The 13,042-nt window shown below is 45.7% G+C and overlaps 1 protein-coding gene across 11 annotated transcripts in view; it reads left to right on the top strand.

Annotated features, from left to right (window-relative positions):
- Positions 1-13,042, top strand: part of SYNE2 (spectrin repeat containing nuclear envelope protein 2) — a 233,603-nt gene that overhangs the window by 129,567 nt on the left and 90,994 nt on the right. For all 11 annotated transcript variants that reach the window (XM_088673909.1, XM_088673903.1, XM_088673923.1 and 8 more), the window contains 8 exons: positions 821-1,006; positions 1,426-1,551; positions 2,561-2,743; positions 4,139-4,270; positions 6,490-6,672; positions 8,030-8,104; positions 9,038-9,127; positions 11,181-11,414. In XM_088673909.1, the coding sequence (XP_088530035.1) occupies positions 821-1,006; positions 1,426-1,551; positions 2,561-2,743; positions 4,139-4,270; positions 6,490-6,672; positions 8,030-8,104; positions 9,038-9,127; positions 11,181-11,414 (1,209 nt within the window). The remainder of the gene's footprint in view (positions 1-820; positions 1,007-1,425; positions 1,552-2,560; positions 2,744-4,138; positions 4,271-6,489; positions 6,673-8,029; positions 8,105-9,037; positions 9,128-11,180; positions 11,415-13,042) is intronic.

The following is a 13,042-nucleotide window of genomic DNA, read 5'->3' as shown; positions in this document are numbered from 1 at the left end:
GTAGCAGTCGCTAGAGGGCGGTGTTTTGCAACATTGGTGCATGCGCTTGAGGGTGATTTGTGAGTTCTGGAACACAGGGTTTGGGGGTTTTTACGTGGCCCAGGTGTGACATCTGTCTACGCAACCTGTATATGGTCACTCTCATATTCGCTTTGGACATTGTGTCAAAATTTGAACGTAATTCAGAGAAAAGTGGACACCCACTCACATGCCCAGTTTACATTTATATATATAGATGAGAGAAAGAGAGAGAGAGAGAGAAATTAGAAAATGCAGTGGAAAAGAAAGTCATAAAATGCACCATGGAAGGGAGGGGGGGAGGGGAGCCGATATCAACCTGTGTGTTTCTTTTATTTGAAATGTTGTTATTGTTTCAAGTGTAAAATAAAATTGAAAATGGGGGGGGGAGAAGTACAATGTTGTGCGGACTGTTCACACAATTTGCATCCACGGAGCAGCTCCACGTCCACAATAAATTGGCTGTGAGGAAGTGTCCTCAGCCTTAAAATATATGCCTCACACTCATGTTTGATCTGAAAAGCCACAGGGTAAGGCTGATTTTCGTAGGAGGGCATTCCTGGGGAGAGAAGGGTTAACCCACTATGGTCCCCATTAAAACTGGGGTCTTCCTGCGCTCCGTATTTTCATCTTAATGCCTGTTGATTAGTGCCCGTCGACGCTGCACAAATCTGCAGGATTCAGGAATGATGAGGTTATTTTTTTCTTGAACATTCAAGTGCATTTTCATGTATGTTAATCTTTCTTCCCCCTCCTCCTTTTCCGGGTCAAAACTTTGTCGTCTCCCCATCCCCTTTCCTAGATGGCATTTGAAGATTCGGAACAAAAGCAAAGCATTCTCAGTGCAATTTATCCGGAGTTGGAGGAGTTCTCATCTTTAATTGAAACTGGCTGCATGGTTCAGATGCTGAACAAAGTAAACGAGCAAGTTAAAGCCTTGCAACAGAAGATATTGGAGATTCTTCCCCACATCCAGCACTTGGCCGATGTAAGTGTGGGTGGGCCTCTCCTGAGAGAGGGTGGATTCTCTTTGATTTTGCAGGATATAGATGTGCCTGGTGGCAATGCATTAGTTATTTTCTTGAAGCAGTATTACTCCTCTTCCACCTTTACCTTTCCTCCCTTTTTCCTTTTTAACAAACGTGGCTGTTGGGGTCATGGGTATGTCTGTGCCTCTTGCGAGAGAACCAGGAATGATGAATCAAAGACTGTAGAGCATTATTTGATGAAGGCTGTACCAGGAAAACAGGGTGTCATCTGAAATGATGCTCATGGGATGTGCAGCTTTTCAAAGATGAAGAAAAGGGACCTTTCGGAACCTGGCGCAAGGGTTCTGTTCGCCTTTTTGGTTCTAATTGTCTTTGGCAGACAATCCCACAAATAATAAGAATGTTTCTCAAAATGTAGGAGGTGGAAGCTATTGAATCTGAAGTGAAAAAAATGGAGAAGGATGTGGACAAAATTAAGACTATCTTGTCCCCTTCAGAAGACACACTCGATCTTTCTCCGAAGGAGCATCTTAAACATGGCCAGGTGAGTTAGCTCATAAAAGAGGCTGTTAATTAATACTGGAAAATGTTAAGCTGCTTTCTACATATCAGCTTAGATTATCTGCGTATCCAGACCGGTAGTGCCTCCTTTTTCTGACGATCAGCTCACCTGGGTGAATGGCAGCGGGTCTTTCCAATCACCTGGTTACCTGGTCCTTCAGATCAGACATAGGGAACCCCCAATCCCATGAGCTCAAAGAGGCCTGCTAAGGTTCCTAATTTGGCCCACAAGGCCATTTGCCCCAACATGCCCAGCTACTGCACACCTGGCATCGTAAGTGATGTCATATGTGGAGCAGGTAAGAACACAGCTGCAAAGGAGCAACCAGAGCTGAAATTGTGCTCTTGGTTGTTCCTTTGCAAGTGGGGCTCACTGACAGCACCCACCAACGGATTGGCACTGACACTGAGCCTCTCTGGGATTGGCTGCACTAAGGGGTTTCCTATTGGGAAACCCGTAAGAGCTTGCTTTCCACGCTGAAAGCGAGCCCCTCTGAAGGCATGCATTCAACGCCAATCAACAATTCACTTTCAGAGGGCTCAGTTCAACCTCTGCTTTGTCCATGTTTTCCTCCACAGACAGCTTTGCCGCTTTCGATTAGCTGAAGTTGTCGCCTGATGTCATAATGATGCCGGGTGATTGAGAGGTGGGCGATTGACCAGGATCCAACCCATTGACCGGAAAACATTCCTGACCCCTGCTTCAGAAGCAGCTGGGTTCAGTCCCTGCCATTTCCGGTTATAGAGAGATGCCAAGGATTGGACCAGGGAACTGCTGCATGCACAGTTTATCCCATGTATTTTGAAAACTCAAGTTCACCCTGTTTTTTAAAATTAGTATTTAAATTAGTATTCCTCTTTAATAATATTTTCCAAGATCATGTATGTGAATTGTGAAATGTTCTGATCATCCTGAGCGTTATTTTATACTTCCTTCCCCAACCCATTCAAACTTCATACAGTTGCACTGATCCTGCACCTTACCTTTTCAGGTTATAATGGCCCATATCAGCCCCATGCAGAAGGCAATTGCTGAAATCCAGTCCTATAAAGAGAGTCTGAGGTTACCAGGCATGAGGCTGCAACCCCTCTCTGTGTTCCAAAGAACAAAGCAACTTTTGAAAGAGCTGAAGACCTTAGAAAGAATGACCAAGGAGCAAAACGCACTGCTCGAGGTAAAAGCAAACACGACGTAGGTGCTGGAGTGACAGAAAACATCCTGTCATGTTAAGTAATTTCTTTGTGACTGGACAAGAATGTGACAGCCGGCGAACAAAGCACCTGTCCGGCAAGTCTTCTGCATCTGCTTCCGTTGATTATTTAACCCAGGCATCCCCAAACTGCGGCCCTCCAGATGTTTTGGCCTACAACTCCCATGATGATAATAATAATGGTTTCCCCAGCCACTCTGGGTGGCTTCCAACAGAAAAATAAAACACAATAATCTATTAAACATTAAAAGCCTCCCTGAATAGGGCTGCCTTCAGATGTATTCTAAAAGTCTGGTAGTTGTTTTCCTCTTTGACATCTGTTGGGAGGGCGTTCCGCAGGGCAGGCGCCACCACCGAGAAGGCCCTCTGCCTAGTTCCCTGCAACTTGGCTTCTCGCAACGAGGGAACCGCCAGAAGGCCCTCGGTGCTGGACCTCAGTGTCCGGGCAGAATGATGGAGGTGGAGACGCTCCTTCAGGTATACTGATCCCTAGCTAACAGGACCAGTGGTTGGGAAAGATGGGAATTGTAGTCCAAAACATCTGGAGGGCCGAAGTTTGGGGATGCCTGATTTAACCCAAGGCACAAAACTTTGGAAATGCCTGGATTTTTTAAAGTTAACTTCACAATTGTGCATCTTGTGCATTTCAGTTTCCACAATTGGCTTTAAAACACATTTTGTTTCCCCATTCAGAAACACAGACACCTCTCCTAAGCAATACAGTTCAGATATGAATCACGGCTGCACATAGCACATTCTACATAACAGATCCACATCTGGACAGTCTAGCTGCTTCTGCTGCTGCTTTCTTTATTGCTTCAGCCATGATTTTCCTCTGCCTGTTTTGAATGCTTCATCTGTAGTACCATCAATATTAGGGCTACCATACGTCCTGATTTTCATGGACACTACAGGGATTTCAAAGTTGGAATTTCTGAAAGGTGGCACTTTGTTCTGGATCTTGGAGAAGTCAATCGAAAAAGCAAATTTTTTGGGCGTTTTTGTAAAAGAAAGCTCAACCACTTTCGGGGTCTTCCTAAAAAACAAGCTCAACAACTCTTTTGGGGTGTCCTGGTTTTTTCTGAGAAATGGCAACCCTGTATTCCCTAATAATAGGCAGATGCCTAACTGTGAAGTGCTTCCATCACTCAGTGTAGACAATCTTTGGGCTGAATGGTGGCCTGACCTGTTACAAAGCAGCTCCACCTCTTTCACTGTTTCACTTTTCTTGATGTGTTGACTCATCCTTTATGAGCTGAACATGGGTGCAGGCAGTGCTGTGTGGGTGTTTATTAGGTTACGGGGCTATGTGTCCCACCGCCCACTTCAAAACAGCTAATAGTAATTATTGTTTTACAGCCCATTGTGAAAGAGCTGGAAGAGAGCGAGCAAGAAATAGACTCTCTGAAGCAGTTCCAGTTCATGAAGAGTGGCTTGGAGGAATCGGCTACAGAAATCCCATGGCCTGCTCAGGCTGCCTCCTACCCAGAGGTGAGCTTTGCATTCCCCCCCCCCTCTTCCATCTGTGTTGGATGCCTGCTGTGCTCTGAACTTAACTGCAGTATCTACAACTCCCATCAGTCAGCATGGCTGGTTGCCAGGGATGATGGGAGTTGTAGTCCCAATGGCAACAGGTTGCCTACCCTTTCATCATTCCTCCTCTGGTGTCTTCCAGTGTGTTCATTGGCTCTGTCCAGAGTCCTTCCCTCCCTGCTTCTGCATCTGCCACGTAAATTAACTGGAACCACCCAGAGTGCTAATTGTTTTTACATTTCTCTAGCCTGCCAGAAGCTAATTGCATTTCAGACTCAAAACTGTAAACAACGTGAAGGGGCGGTTCCAGAAAGAGGTGAAAATTTCCTAATTGGAAGTTTTCCAATTGGAGGAGTCAGGTGCAGAAAAAGATGATGCAGAGATAAATAGAAAACATGGCCGAATTATATACCCTTTTCTTTTCTTTTAAAAAAGCAGACAAATGAAACAGCCGTTCTCATTTGAAGCTTAGGAGACTGGAATAGATTTTTGACCCCAAACTTATTAGCAGCTGCTAAAATAACAACATGTGTGTGAGTTGAAACAGATGAATGTGTTAAACTGAAATCTTGTTCAGGGTTTGGGAGGACTGGCAAAGGACGAAACAGTTTCATTGAAAATGGACTTAAGGCTATAATACTAATTAAAAGTATGAGAAAGGAGTTTCCTGGGAATTCACTTGGACTTAGGTTAGTATTCTGGTACACGCTGTATAGCATATATACTAATATTAATACCAATTCTCAGAATGTGGATCCTAATGTAGCCAAAATGTCACCAAACAGAGAGAAAGAGAAGCAACAAACAAGTTTAGGGGAAAATCAGAAGTTCTCAGAAACACAACACATTTTCAGGGAGGTAAAAAAGGTCCAGAATGATGATTGACTCTTGGCAGAGTTGAGGGAGGGAGCTAAAATTGAGTATGTAAGGAAGAAACGGAATGTAATGTTCAGAAAGAGGTTCTGGGTTGGTGGGAGAAGCACCCCACGCTTCAGTTTTTTTGTTGCAGATCCCAGAATTTTTGGAATTTTGATTCATACAAAAAAAACACCCCAAAACAGTTTTACAATTTACTTTCTTCAGATGCATGGATATTACATTAGTAAGCATTGGGCTCGCTGCACTCCGAGTGTCAGTACAACACAGCGGGATCCCATTCTGCAAGGGCACAGCAGCAGGGGAAGTGCTGGTCAGGTAGGGAATGAATGCCCTGTGCCAAAAGCCCTCCTGCCCATGCAGTGCCAGCTTTAATAAGCCTGTAGCAGCCATTTGGAATTATACCAGATGGTGAGGTGGCACACTCATCTTCCTGTGTGAGCAGCCGAAGGGGAGCTGTTAAGCAAGAAACGGGGACTCAAATGGATTAGCTTGATAGTACAGGGGAACGTGAGAGTCTACTATATAGGTGGAAAAGCAAGGAAATGACTAGGCCATGCTACTATGCTAACACCTTTTGGCTCTCCAAATTACAGCGACATTAGTAGCAATGTCGCATTTCGCACCTACTGCAATGTATACACTAAAGCCCTAATTAAATTGCATAATTGCCTGGTGGTTAGGATGATTCCTTCCTACATACGAATAATCTGTTCAGTGAGGATACAGGAACAGAGAAGCAGAGACAGGGAAGGATGCCTGCTTGCATTTTCTTGGCGTGTTTTCCGGTAAAAACTACACAGGCCTCTTAATTCCTGGTTTTGTGCCACTCGGAATAGAAGGGAAATGTTGTTATGTTTTTAAAATAAAAAAACAACAACAACCTTTCAGACTTTCAGGAAGTGCTAGTCTATTATAGTTGACCTATCTAGATTAGTGACTGAGCCTGTCAAAGGAAGAACTCCTGAGCATTCACCCTCCAGGAATTCTGCTCCCGCAAGCCTCACATGCCCATTTGCCACCCAGAGTGCTGCTCTTTACTGAAGCTCCACATTGCCTAGCAAGCCATGGCCGGTCGAAGACGCATCCAGAAGGCTCTTGTTTTCATGCTGAGGCCTTTGCTCTGGTTTTCAGCAGCAATGGGGCGCTACTTCCACGTAAGACAGAGAGCTAGTGGGAGCTGCGGAGATCGGGCTCCAGTAAGATGCCATAAACTATTTGCTATTTCCTTCCATTTTTTGTGCTTCCCCTTCCCGCCCTCGTGGAAAAAAATGTCACACCTGAGCATCGTTGTTCCTTAGGGCGAGGAGATGGAAGACATAAAGCAGCGGATCGCCCTCCTTTGCCAGAGGAAGGAGGACATTCTCACGAGGATGAAGAATTCCTTGGCGGAGCTACACCAGAGGCCGGAGCAGCCTGAACTAGAGGAGGACATTTTGGAATCCCCAGAGCCGGAAGAACCTGGAGCTGGTGCTGACTGGCAGGTAGGCGGATACTGCGTCTCTTCAAGCAGTTTTGTAGGAGTGTGGGCAGAGAAATGAGGGAGCCCTTCTAGATATTGGTTATTTTAGGCCGGAGCCGCTTCTCACCAGAGTTTCAGGTCCATTTGCCACCCAAAATGGCGTCTTTGTGTTGTGTATATCTCCAGCTCCCCCGTAGTTTGTATTAAGGGTCATTAGTTTGTATGTTTCTCCTCCCTCAGCTCCACGTCATTAGATGGAAGATTTTGAGGAAGTGTATGATGCAGGGAAGGGACCCAGGTGGCGCTGTGGGTTAAACCACAGAGTCTAGGGCTTGCTGATCAGAAGGTCGGCGGTTCGAATCCCTGCAATGGGATGAGCTCCCGTTGCTCGGTCCCAGCTCCTGCCCACCTAGCAGTTTGAAAGCACATCAACGTGCAAGTAGATAAATAGGGACCGCTCTGGCGGGAAGGTAAACGGCGTTTCCGTGCGCTGCTCTGGTTCGCCAGAAGCAGCTTTGTCATGCTGGCCACATGACCCGGAAGCTGTCTGCGGACAAACGCTGGCTCCCTCGGCCTATAGAGCGAGATGAGCGCCGCAACCCCAGAGTCGGACACGACTGGACCTGATGGTCAGGGGCCCCTTTACCCTTTACCTTTATGATGCAGGGAACTGGGGAAGAACAAAACATAAACATGGACGAAACAAAATAAAATAAAAATCCTTCCAGTAGCACCCTAGAGACCAACTAAGTTTGTCATTGGTATGAGCTTTCGTGTGCATGCACACTTCTTCAGATACTACTGGTATCTGATGCCTCAAAAACATCCATAATTGAAACATGTGCTAAATTTACAAAATGTACAACTGTGAAAAAGCATGACCATGAAAGCAGTTTTAAAAGGGCACAAAACAATAAAACCAGAAGTTCACTTCAAGGAAATGCCTGCCTAAGCAGGTGTTTTCTTAAGGAGATGGTGGAATGCCAACACTGGTGGAGCCTCTTGGGAGTTGTAGTCCAAAACATTTGTCGGGCTCCAGGTTGGGGGAGGCTTGTGCAAACAAACCACATTGCTAAATGGTTTGGCGTTAATCAGAATTGTTGAGACTGTGCTCTTTTGCACTGGGCATGGATCCAGCGTATTTTATTTAAGGTCTGTTGACTTTGAAAGGTAGATGCAATTTAAAACCCTGTTGAAATCTATGGGATTTAAAAGCGCTTTAATTTTTGGTTGGCTCAGGCCCTATTAATTTGCCTGGATTAATTGGAGCTTTACACTCATGAGAAACTGGCTGGACATTGAACTTTGAGGAGGACTGAATGAAAAGTCCTTTTCGCAACTACAAATAACTGGGCTGTATCTGTGTGTGTACGTTTTAGCCGAAAAAGCGAGGGTCACTGTCTCTTCTGCCTTCCTTGGTCGAAGAAGCTGAGGACAATTCATACCACAATGAAGTGAGTATGATGCAGAATTTGTTGGATTAATTCCTCAAAGAGTGACTAATTGCTTCACAGGGTTTGGTTGGCAAAGTCTTTACCATGTACTAGGACACCCATTTTAGTAATCACAGGAGCTGCTGAATTGTCCTAAATATATTTAAGGAGATTTTGTTTCCATCGTTTTTACAAATGCATCACATATAGCTCAGAGCTTAAAAATGGGAGCTTTTGTGAAAGCTTCCGTGAGCAATGGAGAGTGCCGTCTCTTTTGGCAAGTTTGTGGGGAGGGGTGTGTTTCTCTGAAAGGACGTAAAGTGATTTTATAAAAGTTGGTTCTTTTGTCAATTTGGCAGGGGCGCAATTTGGTGAAAGGATGTGTAAGTCTTTGCCCATTCAAAGTGAGAACAATGTTGATCCAAGAAGACTGTTTATGGAAGATCATATCCTGGCTTTGTAAGCCAACTTATGGATGAGCCTTTTGGCTATGTGCATAGCCCCTCTGTTTCTTTTTGCAAGCAAGGGAACTAACCAAAAGGTTTCCCACTAACCATAGTTTCTTGTATCACACAAACTGGGAAACTGTGGTTATCGCATTTGCAACAAGCCCGAACACCTAGTGAACATCAGACCATAGCTAAATATCGTGGCCTATTCTAACACTGCAAATAATAGTTTACAGGTTTGGGATGAAACGGGAAACGAGCCGTGCCTTCCTAGAAGGCTTCTGCCTCGTTGGGAAGTGTGATGAAACTTTGCATGACTGGAATGTAGCTCCTTGTGCAAAGTTAAGAGTCTCCCCAGTTCTGCCTCTTGCTCCGCTCACCATTGGCACATGGCACCCCCAGAAAGTTGCCTACAAGGGAATGTGGCTCTCAGGCTTAAAAAAAAAAGATACCCCGAGACACCATCAAAGAAAAAACATTTCTTCATCCCTGCTTTTCTTTGTAGGCTGTGGATGCTGAGGAGCCTGACCAGCAGTTGATTTCTTTGTCTCTGCAAAGAGCAGGAAGTGGCGAGGTTCTTGGAAGTCATAGCAGGGTAGGTGTGCTAACTTTTGGTCCATTAAACCTATCAGATGGTTACCAGAAAATTGCTGTCGAAAATATCACGATCAGATTACCTGTTATACAAGCAAATTGAAATGAAATGAAGGAACCTGAAGGCAGATTGGCTGCATTGCGCAGTGTATGTACAGTCATAGGATTGAAGCCAATGTCCCTGATCACTTGCCCTCCAGCTGCTTTGGACTGAGACTCTCATCATCCCTGACCATTGGCCATGCTGGCTGTGGCTGATGGGAGTTGCGATCCAAAATATCCGGAGGCCATCAGGTTAGGGAAGGCTGGATTAGAGAAAAAGCCTATACAATAATCCATCATGCCTAAATGTAGATTCTCTACATAACAACCCATCAAAGGTTAATCTATATTTTCAGTTTAGGAGAAAGACAAGCGAGGGGAAACATGATGCAGGTTTATACACTGGAGAAAGTAAATAGGGACAACTTTTTTCTCTGTCTTTCAAGCCTTAATGGTGAGAGATTTAGGACAGACAAAAAGGAATTTGTTCTTCACACACCACGTAGTTTCCTTATGAAATTTGCTGTTCGCAGGATATTATTATTATTATTATTTATTATTACTATTACTATTATAATTTATTGCCTGCTCTTCACCTAAGTTCCCAGGGCAGGGTAGAATGATTAAAACAAATTGTTAATATTAAAGCACACTATTGTAGTTGTTTAGTCGTTTAGTCGTGTCCAACTCTTCGTGACCCCATGGACCATAGCACGCCAGGCACTCCTGTCTTGCACTGCCTCCCGCAGTTTGGTCAAACTCACGTTGGTGGCTTCGAGAACACTGTCCACACTATTACACAACAGTAAAAGCAGTTTTGAGCCACTTAAAATTAGACAAGTATGGTGGGCCCTAACAATATATCTCTCAAGTGTCAAAAGCCAGGGCAAAGCTCATTTGTTAAAAGTTGTCCAGTGAAGGTGTCAACACACACCTCTGTGGGAAGGGAGTTCCACAGTTTAGATGTGGCGATTGCCTCTAGCTCAGGTGGTTTAAAAAGAGGATCAGATAAATTCATGGCAGTTCTATGCATTGGAGTCAACAGAGCTCTGATGCTCCAATCCTGTACCCTCTTACCTGGTAGTAAGCTCCAAACTGAACTCACTGAGACATGAATACAGTATATATAAGGTTGCACTGTAAGTACTTGTTGCTGGGAAACAGCAGTGAAGAAGGATATTGCCCTCAGGTTAGGGATGGAGGAGAAATTGGCTTTTGTTTGCATTTTAGTTGAAGTTTGACACCACCTGGAATAAATCAGTCCTATCTCTATAGTTGCAGAGCTGAAAATTCCTTCCTCCTTTCCTTTCCTTTCCTTTCCTTTCCTTTCCTTTCCTTCCTTCCTTCCTTCCTTCCTTCCTTCCTTCCTTCCTTCCTTCCTTCCTTCCTTCCCTTCCCTTCCCTTCCCTTCCCTTCCCTTCCCTTCCCTTCCCTTCCCTTCCCTTCCCTTCCCTTCCCTTCCCTTCCCTTCCCTTCCCTTCCCTTCCCTTCCCTTCCCTTCCCTTCCCTTCCTTTCCTTTCCTTTCCTTTCCTTTCCTTTCCTTTCCTTTCCTTTCCTTTCCTTTCCTTTCCTTTCCTTCCTTCCTTCCTTCCTTATTTTAATTGGTTTTTAAAAAATTTTTTAGCCCCAGTCCTTATTCATACTTAACCTCAAAAGCAGCACAAAGAAATCATACGCTGGCATGCAAACCAGCTTTGAAGTGCAGCGCGTAGAGTCTTAACTGCACACACCAGAAAAACACTCCTGGTGTGTGTGTCCCGCTGGGATAGCCACCTAATGAACTGTGAGTCAGCAGACTTCCTGTGCGAGCTGAGGTCTACCTGTGCAAATGCAAATCGGCTGCTAAGAAACCTGTTGCACCAGATCACGGGACTACTCTCGGCTGGCACTTGGGCTTACTTTTCCTTTCTTTTCTCCCCTAATCCGCCCCCGGCTCTTGCTGCTTTCCGAGAGCGCGTTAGCTATTTTCAAGCTCGCAGATCTTCCAGCCTTTGGCTCTTCTTTCCCACAGGGCAAAGCCTCCTCCAGTCGAGTCACAAACACTGCCGAGTGCTTATTGGGAGATTCAGAGGAGCCTGTGGGTGCCGGTAGGCCTGACTCAGAGCTTGCCCGGCTCCTCCATGTGTGGCAGGCACAAATTGCCGAGCTGGAACGGTGGCTAGACCAAACGAAAGAGTCCCTGGGATCAGGAGGCCAGACCCGCCAAATGCAACAGACAGTGGAGCAGCGTCTAGTTGCATGCCAGGTAAGCTGAGCTGAGCGGGCCAAAGGTCGCTGTTGCAGTTTAGTAAGCCAATCACCTTTGCCTCTCATTCCGATGCGCCTACATAATGCCTGCAGCCTTGTCATTCCTGCTTCTGACTCTCTTTTTTGTGACGCTGCTGCAGTAAACAGGGACTGGCTGGATTCTGTATAGGGGCACACAGAGAAGGGTGCTTCCCCCCATGTTCTCAACTGGCTTCTTGTCTGCCAAACCTAGGCAGGCCCTCGGAGTTACCTGCAAATACAGGCTATGTTACCCAACCACAAGTGAATGCAGGGCCAGGGCCAGAGCAGGAGAGACACACCAGGAGAGACACATATATGTGCATTTCCTCTGACAAGCACCCCCTCTCCCGCCAGGTTTCCCTCCAGCCGGGCTCTGAGATTGGAAAGCAGCCCAGATTTGAAGGGAAACAGCTTCCTGCAGCGAAGGGAGACTGGAGGGTGGCGTAATTACTCCCCAGTGCTTTTTTCCCTGCAAAGGCCTCCCACTCCCTTGTATGTTCATGTTCGCTGGCAAGCGTAAGGACTGGTGGTGGATGAAATGCCATTTTGCAGCAGCTAAGGGGAAGGGGGCACTAAGCTCTTATCAATGGCTTGTTTGGTGTTTTGTTTGGAGATAAAGGTCAGCATCGTGCAGACACAGTGCTGTGGAATGGCCAGCATTTGCAGAGTGCTGTCGGCCGGTTAGTTGCTGCGTCCCCCGTCCCCCACCTCCAGTGCTGGCTTGCAACACCTGCTGGGAAGGGCCATGAAGGCAGAGCATTCACATCCCGAGAATCCCAACTTTTGTTTTAAACCACTGCCAAGTTTCTAGTCCTTATTGCTTTAAACTGCATGGACAGATGAAATCTCCCAAAGCCAGCAGGGTTTCTAGTGATGTGCAGCAGGACTATCACACCCTTTTTATATTATGTAAACTTCCCTGTGAGCCTTGGATAAAGGGCGGTATAGAAATTTTTAATAATAATAGTAATAATACCCTGCATATCTCAATATGCGCCCTCCCCCTCCCCACAATGCTTAGAACAGAATAATTTGCACAGACATTCATACCAGTAGCAGCATGCAGTTTTTCTTGGCAGAGGGAGCAGGCATACAGCTTCCAGGTCATGTGGCCAGCATGACAAAGCCGCTTCTGGCAAACCAGAGCAGCGCACGGAAACACCGTTTACCTTCCCGCTGTAGCGGTACCTATTTATCAACTTGCACTTTGATGTGCTTTCAAACTGCTAGGTGGGCAGGAGCTGGGACCAAGCAACGGGAGCTCACCCCGTTGCGGGGATTTGAACCGCCGACCTTCTGATCAGCAAGCTCTAGGCTCTGTGGTTTAGACCACAGCGCCATCTGCGTCCCTATAGGCTATTTAAGAATCAGCCTTTTTCCAAAGTAGCTCAGGGCAATGTGCAACAAACATTTAAGCAAAAGAGAGTGAACATCACTAGAAGCATATGCAAGCTTAAAAGTGAGCAAATTGTTAAAACACTGTTACACGAGTTTATTGTGAGGATTACACATCCCTTAGTCATGTTGTTAAGTGTTATTCTGTAAAGTGTAATGCACACCGACAGAAATGTTAGTGGCTGCATTGGACCATTAAGGGAAAGAGGA

Source organism: Zootoca vivipara, chromosome 1, assembly GCF_965207765.1.
Source record: "Zootoca vivipara chromosome 1, rZooViv2.hap1.1, whole genome shotgun sequence".
In the NCBI taxonomy this organism is placed as follows: Eukaryota; Metazoa; Chordata; class Lepidosauria; order Squamata; family Lacertidae; genus Zootoca; species Zootoca vivipara.
The sequence above is the reverse complement of the archived record's forward strand: the minus strand, read 5'-3'. Positions and strand labels throughout refer to the sequence as shown.